The 22,743-nt window shown below is 45.5% G+C and overlaps 1 protein-coding gene across 1 annotated transcript; it reads left to right on the top strand.

Annotated features, from left to right (window-relative positions):
• Positions 1-907: 907 nt before the first annotated feature.
• Positions 908-20,237, top strand: LOC144125975 (steroid 17-alpha-hydroxylase/17,20 lyase-like). Its single transcript, XM_077659824.1, is given in 11 exon segments — positions 908-1,038; positions 3,615-3,747; positions 3,750-3,788; positions 6,558-6,737; positions 8,889-8,982; positions 9,710-9,865; positions 12,151-12,359; positions 16,017-16,142; positions 16,694-16,802; positions 19,050-19,177; positions 19,853-20,237. Coding segments are annotated over 10 exon segments (1,515 nt in total). The 5' UTR covers positions 908-1,038; positions 3,615-3,626; the 3' UTR covers positions 20,206-20,237.
• The last annotated feature ends 2,506 nt before the right edge of the window (positions 20,238-22,743 follow it).

Raw genomic sequence — 22,743 nt, 5'->3', positions numbered from 1 at the left:
AATGATTGGTAAAAAAGCGGTACAATCAGGTGCTTAAAAAAAACTTGGATGGGACACCTAATCCTCGTATTATTGCGCAATATCATTAATGGATTAATTCCCATATATGCGGAATGGATCATTATCGACTTTATATTCATAGATCCCTGGGAGTCGTCATACCACTACTGACGGTGGCATATGCTGTCACAGGTGGAGCGTGTGCGACCGAGGTTGCTATTCGCGAGCAACCTCTCGATACCAGCCATTAATTTAACTGCCACCTGCCACGGTGGTCAGTTTGCTCATCGTCCGGTGAGTAGGTTGTGATCATGCCGCGAGGTCACGTGATCTAGGTTGCCCACCTGCCTCCTATGTTGCTCTCTGGGGACCACCTGTCAGAGACATGCCCGTGATTTTTCGCTCACAAAGCCGACATCAAATTTCGTGAAGAACGAAGCCTTTAACGTTTTAGCGTTAAAACAGAGATATAGTGGGGGACAATGAGAACAGAAAATAGACGCAAATATAAATAAAGGCACGTTAGGAGCGCACCCAATTAGAACTGAAGATCGAATAGACTCATGTTCAAACCTGCTCTTTATTCTTGATGTGTGCGTTTTAATCGAGCAGCCTCAATACTGACCCATTCTGCTTGGTAAGAGCTGCTGCGAAAAAGTCTATGAGGAGGCGCGGTTATGATCGATGGTCAATAATTGGTTTACATCAGCCATCGCGAAATGTTTCTCTTTTTTAAATCCCATGAAGATTTGCTATGAAGTCATAATAGAAGAGGTAATTGAGGAAAAGACCATACAATGAGAGTTGCGAAACTCGTGACTGTGAAAGTGCCAGAAGTGCGCCGCTGCGATAAGTAGACGCCGAGCTCTATCGTTCTTCGCAGAAAAGACAGACGAGGAAACAATGGGTCTCGGAACATGGTCTATCTGCGCAAGCCGATATATCCGTTTTATTGCGAACTCCTCTGTTCGCGGCAACGCAGGATAGGCTTTCTTTTTTTTTCAGATTTTGTTCACTCGGCAGAAAAGCTGTCCACAGGTAAGCGGCTGCAGCAACTTGCCTCCTTTTCCGTCAGTTTCGTTGCATTTACCGCCCCTAAACATCGCCTTTTTGTTTGATTTTTTTTTGTTCCTACATGCAAGAAGTGGTCCAATTCCTGACACTAGCACCAAAAGAAGATACCGCTGAATACACCCCTTCGACCGAAAAGCATATTGTTGAATTCGCTCAAATAATGCAGTTCAAGAAAGAGGCAGCACACTTTGATGCTGAATGTCGGTATACGGTAGACGGAGAGCCGAAAGAACGGAACTCAGGACAGCAAAAACTTGAAAAAAAAAAGGGGGGGGGGGATTTCTGTTCCTCACAACGGAGTATCTGGGTTCGAAGACGACCGCGGCGGCCGCGTTTCAATGGAGGCGAAACGCTAAGGCGCCCGTGTGCTGTGCACGATGTCAGTGCTCGTTAAAGATCCCCAGGTGTAGGAGGAGGAGGAATGAACATTTTATTGAAATAGCAGACTGAGGTTCTTGCGGGTGAAGCCCCTATTCCAGGGCCCCACTGGCTCTGGCGGCTCGCTGGGCTTGGTCCAAGGTTGCCTGCTGGCTTCCCAGGTCCTGCCAAGCGAGTCGCGCCACCCACGACCTTTCAAGTTCGTTGCGTGTGACGAGGGGTGAGTTTCCCTCTACTGGTCTTTGTTTGCAATGCCAAGTGATGTGTTTGAGGGTTGGCGTGTCGCCGCACCAAGGACAGCAGTCATCGTATTTGGACGGGTGTATTTTGCTGAGTGTGTGTATATGTTGGGATATGCGTTGGTTTGTAGGCGTCTCTAGTCCAAGGATTGCCAGCGTGTGAGTTTAGGGTGGGGTGGCGCCATTGTCTGCCTGATGTGTCTTTTTCTGTCGAGGATATCTTGCGGCAGCGTAGGTGTGAGGTATTCCGCCTGAGTCGATGTGTCCGCGGCTCGGAAAAGTAGACGCACCAAATCCCCAGGTGGTCGAAATTCCTCCTTAATACCTCCCCCCCCCCCCTTGCGGCGCGGTTAAGGTGTCCGGCGAGATATGTGGGACACTTACTGCGTCATTTTTCTTTGGTCAAAACCAATCTTCAATTTTCATTTAATCACAAAGAAGACAAGTCCTCCTGTCGAAACGGGAATTAGCGGTTTGAGGCTTGTCTCCCGCCTCTTTTCAAGTTTGGAAGGTCGGAATAAAATACCGGAATATAGAAAGAGTATGTCGACCCGTATTCCAGCGCTCTCTGCGAACTAGCGTGCAGTTGTAGCGCTTCGGCACTTATAGACGGCTGTCCTGGTCATCGCTAGTGAACAGTTGGTGCACACCTTCAATTCCTGCGCGTTGTATCTGCTTAATGAAGCCTGTAGCGCATGTCCTGTACATGGTAAATTGTACCGATTAGTCAGCGGTTGTACCGTTACCGGCTAGTCAGCAGCCAGCGGCAAGCCTAACACAGAACCATAGCGTCACAGCGCCGAGAGCATAGCCGAGCCCTATGGCGTTGCTAATTTCAAACAGTGCCAGGCCCACGGAGGCGAAACTCAAAAGGCGCCCGTGTCCTTTGCGATATCAGTGCACGATCCCCGGGTAGTCAAAATTATTCCGGAGCCCTCCACTACGGCATTTCTTTTTTCCTTTCTTCTTTCACTCCCGCTTTTATCCGTTCCATTATAGCGCGGTTCTGGTGTCCACAGAGATATGTGGGACAGTTAGTGCGCTGCTTCCTTTCCTCAAAAACCAATTTTCTAATTTTCCACTTTTCCACGTATGCAGTTTGCACCAGAGTGTTATACACTTCAAGCGGCCGTCACATGGTTTTTCAACATAAGCACTTTTGTATTCCACTAAATAATATAGGAAGTCCTTATTCTATTTTCAAAGTTTGAGCGGCCCGGACCTTGTATATTCCAGAAAAAGTGATCGGAATTAAAGCTAAGCTCCTCCCAGCGACCACCATTTCAATGTGGCAGTAGCTGTCGGTCACCGCCCCGTCGTGGGCAATTCGGGCTGCGAGGTCAGCTGACAGAATTGGTAGGAGGAGGGAAAGGAGGTGGAGCAGAAGGCTTGCAACAGCAAGCGCTGTTACAAAAGCACTAGCTCCCGCAACAGTCGGGCGCAAGTGTCTTGTTCGCTTGTTCAGAGCAGTGTGGAAGCTGTTGCTGTCGAAATAGCACTAGCTCCCGCAACAGCAACAGCTTCCACACTGCTCTGAACAAGCGAACAAAACACTTGCATCCGGCATTTCTCCCCCATCGCCGATCTTCAGACGTCAGTAAAAAGAAAAATTGGCGGTGGTTTAGCTCCGGTTAAACCTGGAGTGACGATATAGCTACAGCTGGCCGAGTGGAACTTGGTCAGGTGACCAACCACGTGATCAGCCACTGCGCCGCGCCGCCGGAAGCTGCTCTGCACCACGTGACCAACCACGTGACAGCGTGGCGGCGCCGCCACGCTGAAGGCTCGAAATGCTACCGTAATGTAGCTATCGCCACAATAAGGAGGACCTGCTGCTTTACTCCCAGTTGTCGGCGCTGAAGCCGCACTGTCTCCCCCCTTCACTGTTCGGTCTTCTCTGAATATACCTTCACCCCTTCGCAGACGCATGCAGCCATGAGCGTTCTCTTCGAAAGTGTCACCTTTTTCCTGTGGAACTGGCGATGGATCACCACGGCGCTGGTCTTCGCCGTGACGTACCTGGTGGGCCGTTTCTACCACAAGGTCTCCAAGTACCCAGAGGACCGTTCCCGCTGCCGCTTGTTGGGAACCTGCTAAGTAATTATGTCTGGCTCAGCAACGCAGATATGCCGGGTGGTTCAGCGAACCCTTTCATAAATTCCTACGGACACGAGTAAAAGTGACCTCCTTTCCTCTCTTCGGTTTTTATCTCGCCCTCCGTTCTACTTCCCACGGGTAGGGTAGCATATTCGACGTAGCCTAGTACCCTCGCTGCCTTTCCGCTCATCTCTCTCTCTCTCTCTCTCTCTCTCTCTCTCTCTCTCTCTCTCTCTCTCTCTAAAAATTCCTAAATTTACAGACTTCAAAATAGAAATAAAAAACTTTTCCTAACTGTCAGTCGCGGCGGACGTCAAATATTTGAAAATCATGCGAATTAGGTCGCTAATTTGCAAAAACAAAAAGTAACTTTTGATTTAGCAGTCTAGTGGTTAGTGCTAATGTTTAGTTCAAAGCTCCGAAAACGATGATAATAATAATAATAATAACTGGTTTTGGGGGAATGGAAATGGCGCGGTATCTGTCTCAGATCTCGGCGGACTCCTGAACCGCGCCGTAAGGCAAGGGATAAAGAAGGGAGCGAAAGAAGAAATGAAGAAAGAGGTGCCGTAGTGGAGGGCTCCGGAATAATTTCGACCCATAAAAACGCAGCCGCCGCGGTCGGGTTCGAACCCGGGAAATCCGGAGCCGAGCGCCCTAACCACTGAGCCACCGCGGCGGGGCAAAATTACGATGCCAAACCAGTTTTTGAAAAGAAGCAAAAGTCATTCCTTAAAGCCCTGTAACGAGAAGAAATGCGGCGCTTTCGACCCAACAAAAATGGGAGTGAGTTCATAAGGCGCTCAGGAAGTTGCAGTGCCTGCGGCGCTGTCTGATCTACAGTACCACGACATGCGCTTTAGTTTGATTCATCGCTTGGTTCAAGTAAATGTAAGCCCTGGCCGTCTACGCGGCAGTTATTTTTGAGCACGAGGAAGAAACTACATGCCATGGAACAATTGAGCAGGCAGTTAGGATACAGTGCCGCAGTGATTGCAACACGTCACCAGCAGAAGTTTCGAAAGTTCCGTTTGTACTGAGCTTCCTCCGAAGCTCACAAGATTAGTTTCGGTTTTGTGCGGAAAAAGGCACCGGATTTCTTCGCGCTGAAGGGGTTTAGGGAATTTTTCCTTCGTTTCAAATACTGATACAGTATCGTCCTTTCCGTTGCTACGAACTCGCCATTGTGTCTGACCATCATTAAAATTAAATTAGGAAGTTATTTACTAAACCTGATGATAATTATATTCATTTTTATGGCGCAAGGGCATCTGTGGCCAAAGAACGCCTTGCACAAAGTTTTTATTCTGCTCAAGTTAGGGTCAAAGAACCTTTTCCCAATCATTTCACCCTAAAGAAGCCGAGCACCAGGCAGGGGGGGGGGGGGGGGGGGGGGGGGGGGGACATGCACCCATTGTATCACATGTGGGTAACCGGCGACATTGGGGATCGAACCTCGCACCTCCCGCGTGCGAGGCGGATGCTCAAACGACTAGGCCGCCACTGTGAATTATTCGCTATATACAGTGGGATGTTTTATATAACTGACGTCCACCATGGCTGAGAGTATGAAAATATTTGTGTCTGTATAAACCAAGATATGAAAGTGCTCGCTGAAACACCCTGTATGCACTTCCCAAAACGTTACTTCGTGTTTCTCCCAAGACGGGCAGATTCACCTCGGAAGTTCCAATCTGCCGCAGAATTCGGTTACAAAGATAACTGTGTTCCTATACGCGAAACAAAATGAACGATTTGGCAACAGACTGCATGCGCACCGGAAAGACAAATATATAAATGCTATGTGCTTCACCGAACCACAGCTGTAATAGTTTTTTTTTTAGTTATTGTAACACCGTCTAATCAGTGATTGCTTTTCATGCGGTGCAAATAGAAGATTGAGACCAACATGGTAAAGTATGAGTTTTTAAAGCGCCCTAAGTAGAAGAGCCGCTGTGTAAATCATCACAAACAGAGAAGACCATCGCCGCCAAAAAATGGCATCCAAGACTGCTATAGGAGCTTGACAGATGTATTGATCAGAGGCATTTCTGTAATCTTTGCAACGAGACCTTCACGAAGGCACCTTGTGAAGAAAACAGAACGATTCAAGCTGTAGACCTTCGGCGCTGTAAAAAGTCGTAGACTGAGCGCGCTATTGAAGTATCTGTCTTGCTCCACATAGTTTGATACTTTGCCTAATTTCGATTTAGTGTCTATTCTGGACGCTTATATTACAAACTAACGTTTTTGAAAGGTCACTGCTGAGCTGTATGACGGCGCAGGAACTACGTAAAGCATCTTGCAATGGTGACAGTTTCTCTTTAATTGGACTGCGAAGTAGAGAGCCCCAAAGATGTGCTGCACTTGAGCAGGCGTGGCTGGTTACTGAAGCTAAACCTGCTGAGAACACAGGTTTTAGTCGCGCCGAGCTATAATATGCAGAACGAATATTTAGCATGGCAGAGCTATAAACAAATACCTCACGCTCTCTAAAGCTCCCAATGGCTCGAGTATGCACTGCTAATTATTTTCATCGATCCATAATGATCCCCAAATTTTCAAAACATTTCATAAAAATTTCAAAAATTCTTGTAGTACACCTCTGAGTCTGGGCAGCGTACTGTCGGCGCAAATGTAAAAGCACGCCTTAAATACTTAATGATGATGTGCAATTATTGTTTTATAAGAATGTGAAGTAACCTCTGTACATGACATTTCTTCTATGCTCGTCGTCACGAACGTCGACCCTGCACACCAATACCACAGCGCTTCGCAATATCAGTGACCTGCACTATAAAGCAACCGAGTGGGCCAAGACATATGGCGACGTCTTCACGCTGTGGATGGCCGAGAAGCCCATGGTGATCCTCAACAGCCACAGCGTCATACGAGAGGCGCTCCTCGAGCGGAGACACGAGTTCGCCGGACGCTTCCCGACTAAGCTGGGTGAGCGTCCAACATTAATGACAGAGTATGTGAACTTGCATTCTCACTCGTAAGCATCTACACCCCCCCCCCCCCCCCCCATGTATGCATTCACATCTACTATAAGAAAGAAACGTCAAGAAAAGAAACGCGTAATTGATAAAGTTTTGTGGAGGCTGTATCGGCGTCTCGCACAAGTAGGTGCATTCGTTTTCGCTCTGTTATGTAAACAGAATGACGTTTTTATCGATTCAGTGGCTAATGATGTTATCAGCCTTTCTAAATAAAACCAAATTCGTTGACTGCTCAGCTACTGGGCATGGCGTTGTGAAAACAGCGTGATTCTAGATGAGGTAAAATTTTTCTTCAAGCTATTTTTACGTTTCAGTACTGATGAGTGTAAAATTTTAAGAAAAAAATTCTGCAGGTTTTCACTCCGCTGAAGCCCACTGATGCAAAAATTCAATGTGAAGTCATCTAGTGCAAGAATGTCTACAAAATAAAAAAACGAATAATTTTACATGCTTACTGTAAGTCAGGAAACTCAAAGAGAGTACATATAAGCATTGTCTGCTTTTGTCATATATCTTACACTTTCAATTTCCTCTTTAATCGCTTCCTGAACCCTCTGACCCCGACCGGCAGCTACAGGCTCAACTTAGAAACACAAAAATACCTCAGCGGAAGCAGCATTTTCGCATCGTTGAGGCATTAAACCTTCCAATGCTGCTGCATGACACTCACGCTTATCAGATCAGAGTTTAACCCATACATGTTTAGCCAACTTCTGTTTGTCATCTGTGTCCCTTTAAAACCGATAAAGATAAAAAGACTTGGCCATCGGGACAACCCGTGCCAACAAGAGAGCAGCGTCAAAAGTTCCTAACGTGAGCTTATGTCAGTATAATTTTAGCAGTGGTGTGCGCACCTATTAGCTGGAAGGGTTTATTGATCATTGTCCAGATACAATGTCATTAAATTCATCGTGTTGTGTATATGCGTGTAAATTGCTTCACTTTCTCCAGAAATACTACCTATTTTCCTTTTTAAACCCATATACGAAAATGCAGAGTTATGCAGCTGTATTTACGTATTTACACAGGTCACTCAGCTCTTGGTTTTCTATACTTGATTCTTTTTGAATAGCAGTCCAAGATAAATAACTACACATAAACTCCCAGTTCATAGCATGGGCACCAGATTAACGCGACGATCATCTATGCAACCACTTCAGAACGAGCTCACAACTGTCGTCATCACATCTCATGCGTTTTAGTTTTTTTTTTTTTCATTATGCGTATCTTTCCTCATGAAGTACTTAAAGACGATTCATCTGTGCCCATTTGGGCGACCAGTAAAGAAAAGTCTCAGGTTCTACTTCCCGCTCTTTTTGAATAGCAGTCCAAGATAAATAACTACACATAAACTCCCAGTTCATAGCATGGGCACCAGATTAACGCGACGATCATCTATGCAACCACTTCAGAACGAGCTCACAACTGTCGTCATCACATCTCATGCGTTTTAGTTTTTTTTTTTTCATTATGCGTATCTTTCCTCATGAAGTACTTAAAGACGATTCATCTGTGCCCATTTGGGCGACCAGTAAAGAAAAGTCTCAGGTTCTACTTCCCGCTCTTTTTGAATAGCAGTCCAAGATAAATAACTACACATAAACTCCCAGTTCATAGCATGGGCACCAGATTAACGCGACGATCATCTATGCAACCACTTCAGAACGAGCTCACAACTGTCGTCATCACATCTCATGCGTTTTAGTTTTTTTTTTTCATTATGCGTATCTTTCCTCATGAAGTACTTAAAGACGATTCATCTGTGCCCATTTGGGCGACCAGTAAAGAAAAGTCTCAGGTTCTACTTCCCGCTCTTTTTGAATAGCAGTCCAAGATAAATAACTACACATAAACTCCCAGTTCATAGCATGGGCACCAGATTAACGCGACGATCATCTATGCAACCACTTCAGAACGAGCTCACAACTGTCGTCATCACATCTCATGCGTTTTAGTTTTTTTTTTTCATTATGCGTATCTTTCCTCATGAAGTACTTAAAGACGATTCATCTGTGCCCATTTGGGCGACCAGTAAAGAAAAGTCTCAGGTTCTACTTCCCGCTCATATAGAGCGGACATTCCCGGCTTCACTTTCCAGGCGAATTGCAACTTCAAGGAAACCATGACATTTTCTTCGAAGACTACAACCCTCGATGGAAGGCACTTCGCAAGCTCGCTCTCCTCGCCGTCAGGCGAGTACTCCTTGACAGGATGCTACTGCTTTATATTTTGTCTCGCGCGGTGCAGTAGAGGCACATGTTTACCTCGTCTACGCACGTTAAGTTAATAGATAAATTGTATATATGTGTCTAAGTTTATCATCTTTTTTTTTATTTGAATAATCAGAACAAGGGCGCTTCCGTTGAGCTTCTTGTGCTTTAACTGCTACTGCGCTGCGCTAAATGCATAGCTTGCACGGCTAGCAGCTGGCTGGGCGTAGACATATTATACCTCAGCCTCCCAGACAAGAATTTAGCGCGACATGTATATTAGCAAGGTGACGTCACGCCGCCATCGCTCATAATGTAGCTATAAAACATGGTTTTTCAAACGTTCAACCGGTGTGGAACAGGTAGCGACAAAAACTTTTGTGAAATTCGGCGGTGAAATGCCACTCCTTCAGTAAGCAAATAAAGTGAAGTTCACGCTGCACCTCATGTAGTAATCTGTATGAATCCGTCGGTGACGAGACAAATTAGAAAGGACACATATGCGTGCGTGCGTGCGTGCGTGCGTGCGTGTGCGTTCGTGTCCATGTGCATGTGTGTCCGTGTGCGCGTGTGTGTGGCAAAACCAAGCATCTTTTTCATTGAAATCTGGCTGCATGATTCCCTTCCAGGACAGTCACGACTCGTAGATATTACTTCCTTTTTACGGATGCAAATTCATAATAATTGCCCACGATTCCAACGATTGCAGAAAGTACGCCATCAGCGAGTCCCTGGAAAAACTCTGCGCAAACGTGGTTGACGCCTACGTGGACTCCTTGCCACATGGACCGCAGCTAGTCGACTCGAGAAAGCCTTTTATCTACATGCTCTACAACGTCATAGGGGTGTCTGTCTACGGGACAAGGTTAGAAAGGCGATACTGCTGTAACGTGCAGCCTGGTGCCTGTAAATGGTTATAATTTCTACAAAACTGTATGAATGTCTGTGAAATCATGCCCAGTTTGCCGCACTACGCTCATTTTTTTATACGTACGGTTCGTGTTCGGAGCCCCACTTTTACGTCGCCTTCTTTCAGTCTAATGATAACCCATTGCGCACGTATTCATTGCTTCATACCACCACTGTGCGCCCAAATAAACTAATTAACATGTCCACTGTCTAATGGGGCACCGGCGAATAACATACGCTTCATGCTGCACAAAATACTCCTCGCGTAATGCTGGAAATGTATATAACATTTAGAAAATGAATTCACGGAGGCAACCTTTGTATCTCTGGTGGCATTCCGGATGGCCAGACTCAGTGCGAAGTAAAATAATTAACTGCAATCTGCGCTGTCTGAATAAGCTTCTAGATCTTTTTGACCAAAGTCATTGTTATGCGGTTGAAGTTTGGTCCATGCGGGAAGGCGCTGCTGCACGAAGAAGCAGCAGAAGCAGGATGATGGAAACGCACGGAGAATTTGAAGATAGTACGTACAGTGGTCCACAGACTTGTCTAGAGCGCTAGAACTCCGTGCCGTCTGCGCTCCGCACCGCGCAGAGCGACGTCTAGCGGCAGCGCCTGGTTCGAGATCGCGTGTCTTAGAGTATCGTCTGAGCACCGGAGAGCACCCCCCCCCCCCCCCCCCCGGAGAAGCAACCTAGGTGGGGAACCTAGGTCACGTGACCCATGAATCTAAGAATGTAGAGAATGACAAATTACACATATATGGGCGTTAACCCACTAAAGCTATCGCATCATACCCTTAGGCGAAACTTAAAGGGAAGGTGCATTTATTTTTTAATTTTTTTTTTGAATTTGAGGTTATTCAAGAATTGGAATCTACGAAGCCTCTTGGTAAACCGTGCAAAGTAGTTTTACGCTAGCATTTCAAATGGCGATGTAATCACCGATTAAAAGCGTGTCTGTGTTCAGGCTTCTTCTCACTGCGTTGGAATAGTGCGGAGAAACTCATGGTGACGTCATTGTTGCCGAAATTTCAGATGTCCGCTGCCTTCGTCTGCATGCTGCCGTGTGTCTTCCGATGCCGTGAAACAATGCTCCGCGAGCTCCACCTTCGATGGCATTCGTTTTCTTCCTTGAAACAACCGCTTCTTCGGTGGAAACTTAGCTCCGCTGTACGTGACGTCATCACAGCGGCCTCTGGCTGTTTCTGTGCACTCCAGAGAAGCCTGAACACCGACGCCGCTTTAGTCGGCAATTACGTTATCATTTCAACTGCTAGCGCAAAAAAAAAAAATCGCATGCTTTACCGGCAAGTTTCACTCATTCGCCTCGCTTAAACTCATCGAAATCTAAAACTTATTTAGTTGCACTTTCAGTGCCTCCCACAATTCTTTTACAGCGAAGCTGTATACCTCTACTGTCCAAGGAAATTTACGTGTTGTCGGCGTCGTCAGCAAAAATCGCCAGGATAAAAATTGAATGCTACTCCAAATAGAAAATTACCCAACAGCACAAAAATCGTTTATCATACTGAGGATAAAGCAGTCGTAATGTATTTTTAATTAACAACAGAAATATGTTAAAAATTTAAATTATAAATAAAAATAAAAAGTACATGAAAATAAAATACATAAAATAAAAATAAAACTTTAGAAAATTAGAACATATATAAAGGGTAAATCTCCTTTGAAATCAGGCATACAGCATACAGTTCAGTACTCGTTTTCATTACGAAAAAACACAACACAAACATCAAAACTACATGATGGACGATAAGGCGTGTGTGAACAATGGGAACACCGTTTCACCTCAACCAACCAACCATTCATGTTTCATGCTCAACCAACCATCATTCATGGTTCATGCACTGATTTAACCTTAGCAAAGAATATCTCTACAGTTAGAACTGAAAATCTCAGTGTATATCATACTGATCATAAAGCAATCGTGAATGTCGCTGTGAAGAAATAAAGGGTAATAATATAAGTACGTTTCACTTGCCTCTGGTTTCACTCTTTGTACAGCCACGTGAGTGAATTTTCAAGTGACGTCGCAATGGGTAATTAGGTGTTTTACAGCTTCGCTGTCCAACCACCTTCACAGCGTGGATTGGAGACACAATTTTTTTAAACCGCAAACTGCTGACCACATGTGGTCCCTTGATGTACGATTCGTTTCTGGCATTTGTGTGAACTATATTTATTTACTTTCGTATTTGAACTTGTATTTACCCTCACGCAGCCTGGACGGCGAGGACAAGAATATTCGGCGTCTGGAAGAGATCGACCACGAGTTCCTTGAGGTTGCGCCCAATGGTCTTCCGAGCGACATCGCACCCTGGCTGGCCATTCTGTACCGCAGCAGGGAGAAGAAAATGAGAAGCATGTTCGGCGAGTTCCGAAATATCGTTGAAGGGCTGTTCACCAAGGCTGAAGCCACCTACGTGCCAGGTATGCTCACTGTCACTGAGACTGAATACAAAGACAGAAATCAATTAGAGGTTCCACGGAAAAACGTCACTGCGACACGGGGGCAATAATGTTCATGTCGTGAATATTTTACTAAGCGAAGTTGCTGTGCTTTGTGCTGAGACAGAAAGAATGCTAAGCTTCAGAGTTTATTCATTGGTGTTATTGAATATTTGACCTAAGGAACATTTCACCTAGCCTAAATGTCAGCATTAATTGAGGTCGTATCTTCGTTAATTGACACTTGCATTCCAATGCAATCGCAATAGAGACACATTTGGCATGAACACAGTACCACATGCGAAAACTGGACAGACCATGCGGCAGAGGATCCGTTCTGCTCCGTGTCTACCGGTAGCCACATGCAGGTACAACCAGCGTCAAAAGTTTATGGGGAAAATGAGTGGCGCTAAAGGTTAATTTCCTCCCAGCTATCACATGTAACATGAAATCAAAATGTCCAGCCTAAGCTTTAGTGCAGGAACGCGGCAGAGTGCCAGTTATTTTCGGGCTGTGCGCCAACTTGAAACAAAGACAGCATTTTTCAGCGATCGCGTTCCCCGTAAACTTGTGCTGCTGAGTGTACTTTTTTAGCGGGGTCAATTAAGACCCCCAGCCTCAGTTCCCACAATACAAAGCCTGTCTGAAATAGAAGCTGGCGCAAATCGTTAGGTGCAGCCTTTGTCGTAAATATATAGCCCCAAGGGCTGCCTTCTGAGCCGCGTAATGATCTCTCTAGAGGGATGCGTACGACGAGAGTTCATCTCTCCTTCGAGACCTTTGGAGTGATGAGGATGCACAAAAATTGATGATGGCCTAGCCCTGCTAGGCCAGGATATACGTAGCGTAAGCGCGGCGACATCTGGTTCGGAAGAGTTAATATATGAAAGGCGCGCATTCACTACACGCGCCTTTATTCACGGTTAAATTTTGAGCCGTCAAGTATTGCAGTTAATAGGACAAGCGGACTCCCCGGACTGTACCACATGTGGCGTGCAAGAGACTATAGAACATGTTTTAGCGGTGTGTCCAGCATATACACGTGAAAGACTTACACTTGCATCTGTTTTGAGGTCTATGGACACAAGGCCCCTCTCGGAGGATTTGATCCTCGGCGCTTGGCCAGTTAGTTTGAAAACTGTACAGGCAACGCGAGCGCTCTCACGCTTTTTAAGCGACACGGACCTTGCCTCGGGTCTGTAATGTCAGAAAGTGTGCATTTTTTATATATTTTTTCATCTGCCTCCCTCCCATCATCATCACCCCCCATCGTGACCCTCTTTTTTTCTTCTCTTCCCGTTCCCCAGTGCAGAGTAGCAGGCCAGATATCTTTCAGGCCAACCTCTCTGCCTTTCAAGTCAATAAACACTCTCTCTCTCTTGAGCCGTCGTGACGGAGTGGTAACGTCTACACCTCAAACGCCAAAGGTCCTGGTTCGATTCCCAGCCTCGACAGAGGGTTTTTTTATTCAGTGAGTGCGCGGGGGGGGGGGGGGGGGGGGGGGTCGACCACGTTAGCCAAGTGGTCGGTCACGTGGTGCGGAGCAACTGCCGGTGCCGTGGCTGGTCACGTGGTTCGTCACGCTGTTGGCTACGTGCCAGTCACGTGGTGCGGTTTCCGGAGGATGCGCAGACCGGCGAGGCGCACCAGCTGTGCGCCGTGTGACGTCACTGCTCCTCGCGCATGCGCAGCACGGCTCTCCGGGAGCCACGCGAAACTGCTCAACCTCGGTCAGTGTGGCTTACGCTACAATAGCCCACACAGAAAGACGCTGAAGTAACACAGACGACTGTACATTTTTATAAAGGCTGTAAGTATAAACGGCTTCGACTAGATCATTCCTACACAGTACGTAGGTTTGCTGGGAAAATGGGAAGTGGTGAAGCGGTATGTAGTGTGCCACATGCAGCCCCCTACTATACTCCGTTTCATACATCAGGTGCAACGCTGTGAAAGGTATGTAAGTAGTCCGAACGGGAAAATAAAGGGAGCCGTGTTACTCCGCGCTTGTTCTGTGCCCGAATGGTCTATGACGCAAGAAAGCGACAACGTGTTATCAGCAATAACAGTGCATTTAATCAAGGTCATGACAAATGTGTCATGTGGTATGCCTACAGGCAAAGTATTTACTATGTTTCGCTCACCACAAATAACGGACTACTTTTTGGTCGTGAATGCAGGCAGCGTAAACAAGAGCCCTAGCTTTGACAGCGTTGCACATGATGTTTGAAACGGAGTATAGGTACTGCTGAACAACGGAGTGCGACAGTTCCAAGACCGCGCGCTCCCTTTTCATGTGCACTGTGCTATCCGCTAGATGTAACATATCTCATTAGATATGGCTGTGTGTGAGCGATTACGTATTGTTGAACGATGCAGAGCATATGATAAGGTAGCATGCATGTTGCCCTGGAATTCTCGAGCAGACTTAGGTGGACATAATCTGAAAACGACGACGTGCCCCAATCTTTTTCCCACGGCAGGACAGGAAGCCAGCGGGCGATTTCGGGAAATCACGAAGCTCTAATTGCAGAAAACAGACTGAGAACTGTCGCCGTTTAGCGATGGAAAAGAACTAACTGGATTTATGGCTCTCAAACAAGCAGGTCATGAAGATATAATTGCCAGCAGTAATAAGTTAGTATCGATATTTCGACAAGCAGCACGGCTGCGCAGATGCAAACTGCCAAAACAACTTCTGTTGTTTGCATCTTTGTATACTGCTTAACCCCATCAAAACAAACAAACTGCCACATTTTGTGCACTGGTAATCCGTAATGAAAGAAGAGCAAATATCTAAAAATTAACAATGTGTATGTTGCCAGGCCGTGTAAGTAGGTAGTGCGTGCAGGCTCTGAAAGCAGCTTGTAGTTGCTGACCCCAAGAGCAACGCAGGATATTTGTATATCTGCAGAGTAATAGTTTGAATTTTTCTGGAAAAGCAGCGCTGAACAGACGAGGACAGAGACGAGGCGACAAGGACGGGCGCTGAACTGACAACAAATTTTATTGAAGGGATTCACATTTATAAACGTAGTGCAGCTACCGTTCGCGCATGCTCAGGAAAGTCAGCTCTTTTGGTGAAAGGGCGATAGAGGCTGTGCTGACGCAGCCCTCTCCCAGGCTATATATCTGATTTGATTCAGCTATTTCTCTAGTCATACGTACACTGCTCTTTCTGATTATGGAGGTGTCACCGAGTGCAGGAGTACAATCTAGGCAAGTGATACAGTGACTTGCGAGGAAGCCTTCAAAATAATCAGAAAGAGCAGTGTACGTATGACTAGAGAAATAGCTGAATCAAATCAGATATATAGCCTGGGAGAGGGCTGCGTCAGCACAGCCTCTATCGCCCTTTCACCAAAAGAGCTGACTTTCCTGAGCATGCGCGAACGGTAGCTGCACTACGTTTATAAATGTGAATCCCTTCAATAAAATTTGTTGTCAGTTCAGCGCCCGTCCTTGTCGCCTCGTCTCTGTCCTCGTCTGTTCAGCGCTGCTCTTCCAGAAAACTATGTACCAACACGCCCAACTCGCCGCATTAATAGTTTGAAACTAGTTTCAATGGTTACTTTAAAGGGTTTACAAGCTTTTTGCCTGCAGTATACGCAGTGTTGCCCGACTCCCCTTTTCGTTCAGGCAAGACGCAGAACTTCACGCACGCCATGCTTGCCGCTAGAGAAGAAGCCATCCAGGAGGAGAAAGACGACGCCCAGTACCTGACCAAAGGCAACATGATACAAGTCATTCAGAACATCTTCGGTGGTAAGTGCGCCGTCGACTCTTTTCTGTGGTCCACTGCCAGAATTTTATCCTCTTATAAAATTAGCTTGTTCCACGGAATATCACAGGAGCTTGTAGACTCGGAAAGTGCTTCACGAAACTGTTGCAAAAGAAATAACATTGTGCCCACTTTTTCAGCAAGATTTCTAACAAGGGAGCACAAAAACTTGACATCACTTAAACGCTTCAATTAGAATACCGAGTATGGATAGCGCAGACTGTTTTGTAACCCCCACTCACTTTATCATAACCTACAGAGTCTTGCTGTTCGACGTAACATATTCAGTGACAAAGGCCGGAATACTTTATGAAAGTCGTTAGCAGTAATTATTGACTTAAAGCGCTCGACAGATTCACTCCACGCGCCTATCAACATGTATATACGGTGACGCTCATATGAGTAAAATCTAGAGTTCGAGCTTGAGTATTTCCCGTGAAAGAAAGCGGGCGGAAAGATGTAATTTTGTGCACTGTCCCTCGAAGTTCTGACAGTTATGACTGATTTAATGTTTCTACATTTTGTTACATTACAGCTGCTACCGACAGTTCGGCCGGAGAGCTCCAGTGGCTCTTTTTAATGCTAGCCAAAGAGCCGAGAATCCAAGAGAAGATTCAGAAAGAAATCGAGGAAAATATCGGCAAGTACAACGTCGGCTCACAAATTTTAGTAATATGTGGGATATGTAACGCACTTTGACATGCGTCAAAGAACATCTGGCGCATCTCTAAAGCACCTAAAGCTTGTGATCATTCGTTTTTTTTTTGTTAAGGGTGTGCAAATATTCGAAATTTCGAATACGAATCGAATATTTTAGATATTCGATTCGTATTCGAGAAATTGACATTCGAAAATTCCCGAATACTCGCCTGCGATCGTATACTGGGCAGACTTTCATAAATGCGACCGTGGCAATAGCACAATTATATGGGCAAATTCGCCGAGAATCGAGTTAAAAATTGCTGGAAAACAATACAGAGGTCCTATTCCCTTCCTTGTCCGTCGTTTATCACGCTGACCGATCGCATTCCGACGCCGCTAAACTTGACCTCGTGCAAAATTCCGCAAGTTGGCTTTCCCACATGTCACACGTGCTGCGAACAAGATGGCCGACGGTCCGCTTCGAACAATCACAACGCGAAATCGTGCTTCTTTTAATCCTCCCGTAATACGTTACATATTTAATGCCCACATTCGAAGAATGCATCCTGTCGCTTCCATAACTCTCTGAGCGTGACCTCCGCCGTCCCGTTTTGTAAGCTACGCTATGCGGGAAAGCCTACTTGCGGAATTTTGCGGGAGCCTCCTGAAGGCGCGCGTGGAGTTGTCGCATAGGGCAAGCGATCCTGTAAAAATCCCGCCTATTGCATGGTGCATTGTAACCCGCGCAACTCATTAGTGGGCGTACCGGCAGGCGTGACAACGATCGGAAGGCCCCTGTCGCTAGGTAAAAAAAAAAAAAAGCCTGGTCGCGTAGTCTCTGTTTCTGAGCTTCGCCGCTGCCCCGCGCCAACTGCAACTGTCGGACCGCGCATTCGCCGGTAGTCCAATCCCAGCTCCGCGCGGCTTTCGGACGCCGACCGGCGCGTCGCAGGTGATTTCTTTTTCCTTTTTAGAAACCATTCCGCCGTTCTGACGCCAGTGTGGGGAGCCCGGCCCCTTACTTGCATTTGTGTTGTTCTTCCAGCACTACAAAACGGGCAGCTCGTCACGGGCTTACAGGTGTTAGCGCGATGAAGCCGCCTCATAAGGCCTTACTGTATCTTCGCATTTTCAGCGGTTTTTTTTTTTTCAATGTGGGGAGGGGGGGACAGAGAATTTCATAAGTCGAGGCCTTCGGATGAGCCGGGCATTTCTTTCGGTCCCTTGAACTCCGAATGAACGAGATTTTACTAGTCATCATGTTATTTTTTGTTGCCAGTCTTGTCATATTATGAATTCTGCTTTGCATGACCTCATTACAGTTTGGATACTGTTATACTGTCTAACCAAGTAGTGTACATTTCTGTGCACATCGGTTTTTTTTTTATACGGTACTGAGGCAGTCTAGTTTTGTTTACTTTAGTTGCAAAGACCATACACTATATTGAAAAATGAAAAAAAAACGGCAACATTTGCTTGTTTATCATTTTCTGATTTTTTTTTGTACTGAACAGATATTCAATATTTGAAGCCATTTTTTCTTCATATTCGTATTCGAAAATTTCAATAATCTTTTTTTTACTTCGTTTTGTTACATGATGAGGTAGTGTATACACCTTATTGTTTAGCAAGCTAGAATCGTAGTTGTGATATCTTTATGCATGTATGTATTGCTTGTCTCTGCCAAAGTGCCCGCTGCTGGGTGCTGGGAGGTGGGCCAGTCAAGCAACATGCATGTGGCTTTTTCCCACTTTCCCAAGTACGTCGCAAGTAGAAATTTCTTTTTACCTTGTGATAAATAAGTCAATTTCAACTTCAGCAACTTCAACATCAACTGTAAAAGGCGCCCGAGTGCTGTGCCATGTCACTACATGTTAAAGATCCCCAGGTGGTTGAAATTATTCCGGTGCCCTCCACTACGGCAACTCTTTTTTTCTTTCATGCTCTTTTTTCGTTCCTTCCTTCTGACAAGATGCAGTTGAGGTGTCCACGGAAAAGTGAGATGGTCACTGCGCCATTTTTTTTCCTAAAAAACATTTTTATTAAATATCTACCGTGTCAAGGCGTGAAGACACCATGAGATGAGAAACACAGTTGGATGCATACAATGTGAACTTTGAAAGGAGATGCAGTCCAATAACTTACTCGTGTTATAAGTAATGCCAGCGACGTCCTAATTCCTGCTCCGTCTCATGTTGGGAACTTAGAACGTTCAGGAGATAATAAAGTCACACGTCTTCTCTAGGAAGCGCACCACCCGTTTACAAAGACCGTGCCAAGCTTCCTTTCACCGTGGCCTGCCTGCTCGAAACGCTTCGCTTCCGTCCTATAACACCACTTGGCTTCCCTCACAACACGTCTGCGGACACCAAAGTTGGTAAGCCTGTAGTGCTGGTTTATTATGTCCAATGTTGTAATGCTAGCCAAAAGCAAGGACAGGAACAACTGTGCCCAGCTGAAGGTAAAAAACCCGGCACTGTTTTAGCGATGTGCGCAGTGAACACAAGCACGATGACACAGCATGAATGGCATAAATGCTGATCCATCAACATTTTGTCTGTATTATTCGCCTTAGTTGACGCTGTATACACTTTTTGTTCTCTTTTTATTGACACATGTTATTTTTACCGTTCCTTTCATTTAAGCTCTTTTTTATACTAATTATTTGATACACTGCTTTCCATTGTACGCGATTTTTTCATCTAGGAGGTCCTCCAAAAAGTCGTTACTATGGGACCTCCTTCTGTACTTATTTTGTTGTATTCACTAATATTATATACGTTAATGAATAAACTTGGACTAGTTGGTGGTTAAAACTGTAGGATAGAATATCAACATTCACAGGCTTGCCATACTCGTATCATCGGCTTTAGTCCTTACGAGTACATTCACTATCTGCTGATTATAGTACCGTCACTTGACGAAACATTTAAAAAACTCTTCATTTCTGGTACCAGCTGGTGCAGAAAGTTTCAAATAAGCCTGCAGACGTGTGCCCTAAAATTCGTGCCTTCCCACGTCTAATCGGCACTCCCATAAAATTTTTGCACAGGAGAGCTGGTCGTACCGAAAGACACCGGAGTATTGTACAATATCTACGATGTGAGCCATGACGCCAAGTTCTGGGTCGCCCCAGAAGACTTTCGGCCCGAACGCTTCTTGGACCCCTCCACAGGAAAGCTGCGCCAGGATGTGGGGCCCCAGCTCACCTTCGGCTTGGGCCCACGCACCTGTCCCGGGGAAAAGCTGGCGCAAGTGGACATGTTCTACATTCTCGTGCGACTCATGCAGAGGCTCAGCTGTAGCGCACCCGGGAAGCCCTCGGATGTGAACTTAAACGGCGGGGGCTCGAGCCTCTTTCTTGTTCCCATGAAGCAAAACATTGTGCTCACGAGAAGGAATTAAAATGTCGAGCCAGTCATTTCCTTCCCGTGAAAGCGCTGTGCATTGAAAAAAAAAAGTATACTAGAGGATTCACACAAGCTTTAAGTCAAAAGCTTAACTCCATGGCAGTGCACCAGCACAAATATATATATTTTTTGAAGTTTGAAACTTATTCATTCTTAAACAGGTAACAAACGCACAATAAAGCAGGAGCTGAAAGCGTAGCTTGACAGGGTCTCCTGCCCTATCCAGCAGTACCGGCAGACAAGGTGCAATTTCAAGCATATACCAAACACCTTGTACAGACAGCAAACATACGAGTAGTTCCGAGTCTGGTGTTGTTGTTGACGATAAACTTGCATTTTGATTTTCTGGGGAGATTCGCCCAACAGGATCCCCCGCCCTCTCTAGACATGGAAGAAATATTGTTTCAAGAGGGCGCCATGACCAGACGAGAGTGGACCACGAGGCCCTGTCAGCAGGCAGTCGGACTAACCCTCCCCAGTCGTGCTTATTTGACCTCCCAAGTGGTGCTCGATTCCTCTTTTCAACGAACTGAACTGAACGTGCACTATTAAGACAGTACAATATATGAAGGAGAAGACGCTGGAAACAGTACATCCAGTGTTGATATAGGTGAAGTGCATAAAGATAAGATGGCGTTGGCAACTGCTTCCGCCTTAAAAGTGCAGGACACCTAATATTTCCGCAATGGCAGGAGTACCAATAATGTCGTGCCCTTCGTCTGGACATAAAGCGTTCTGGTACGTTCCCTAAGAGATTGTTGCGGCGTCAGTGACGTTGAGCACTAAAAACCAAGTCAGCCCGGCACTTTCGGCATTGCTCCTCGAATCCCATCAGCTCAACAGAAGGTAGTTTGCGTGTAGTGTGTGTCACCCCATACATATGACAGCAATTCCACGAGCGCGTTTCAAGTAGAATCGACCGAGAATAACGAATTTACAGCCCGTCCGCAGCCTCTCGTATTCACCCGCAAAATTTGGCCTTGAACCGGTTGGTGCTCACCCATAAGGCTAATAACACCACCTGTTGCAAAGCACCACGTCTCTCCTCCTTAATACTAGGCGTTCAGTACAGCTGCAATTCCTAGCAATTTTTTTTTTCTCAGTAGCTTCAACATTTGGGCTTTCTTTACATAACCGCGAGTCAGACGTATTGGAAAGTTTCTAGGTAAACTTGGCGCAAACGTCTCCGAAACGTTTCGGTCTAGTGCAAGTCGTCTATAGACGCGTATAGCCGTTTTGAAACAATTTTAAGGCATTAATTGTCCCGTAGGTTCCAGAAAATGGTCTGGAAAAGAGCTTAAAAGCCGTTACGTCATCTCAATTGCTCTATACAGGGTGTTCGCGAGAATATTTTCAGCAATTTTCAATAATAATAATAATAATAATAATAATTGGTTTTTGAAGAAAGGAAATGGCGCAGTATCTGTCTCATATATTGTTGGACACCTGAACAGCGCCATAAGGGAAGGGATAAAGGAGGGAGTGAAAGAAGAAAGGGAGAGGTGTGTGCAGTAGTGGAGGGCTCCGGAATAATTTCGACCACCTGGGGATCTTTAACGTGCACTGACATCGCACAGCACACGGGCGCCTTAGCGTTTTGCCTCCATAAAAATGCAGCCGCCGCGGTCGGGTTCGAACCCGGGAACTCCAGATAGTTGCCGAGCGCCTAACCACTGAGCCACCACGGCGGGTAATTTTCAAAAATAGCCTTTCTGTGATAAAATCTTCCGACTTCGTGGTCATAGTGAATGCATTTGCAGACGTCATAAAACGTGCGAGAGTTCATTACAAGAGACGTTAATAAAATCTGCTTATTATCTCTTCGTTTTTAGAAGGTAGGAGCTTGCTGTTGCGTAAAGGAGTGACAATAGGGCCTCTTGTATCACGGTATGCGGCCCCGAACAAGGAGAAGCGAGTGGCGAATCAGCAGCGATAATAACAACGGGAAAGTCACTGACCGCCATTATAAGCCAGGGAGCACCGTGCACTTTAAATAAAAATTTTATAGATATATGTTTTAGTAACGCTGCATGTTACACTGGAATGTTATTTTAATGTTAAAAAATTAAGAAATAAGGTTATATGTTGAATCATAAACATTAGATTATCTCTGGAGGTAAACGTGGTAATGGTGTGTTCTAAATGTTATAACATTAAAAGTTTACAAATAATTGTGTATGCCGTACTCTAAGTATTCCAGTAAAGTTGAAACTAAAATTGTTTTAATATTGCGGTGTAAGTTTTACAACATTTAAACCATAGCTATTAAACAACATAAAAAATATATTTTAATCATTGCGTCCCAGAACTTTTCCATTGTTCTTACAGTAACGATGGCTTTCAAATAGCAGCACTTTGCAACAAGTCTCTAAATTGTGCCTGTCATAGAGTGCATTCACAGCTCCATTATTTTGCTAGAAAACCTTGCTCAATGCCTATCTTCCACAATCACTTACGGGACACCCTTCAGTAATGGCTATGTAAGCTTGTCTGCATGGCGTCTGCTCGGAGGTGAGTGAGTTTCATGTTTTAT

Source organism: Amblyomma americanum, chromosome 3, assembly GCF_052857255.1.
Source record: "Amblyomma americanum isolate KBUSLIRL-KWMA chromosome 3, ASM5285725v1, whole genome shotgun sequence".
NCBI lineage: Eukaryota > Metazoa > Arthropoda > Arachnida > Ixodida > Ixodidae > Amblyomma > Amblyomma americanum.
The sequence above is the reverse complement of the archived record's forward strand: the minus strand, read 5'-3'. Positions and strand labels throughout refer to the sequence as shown.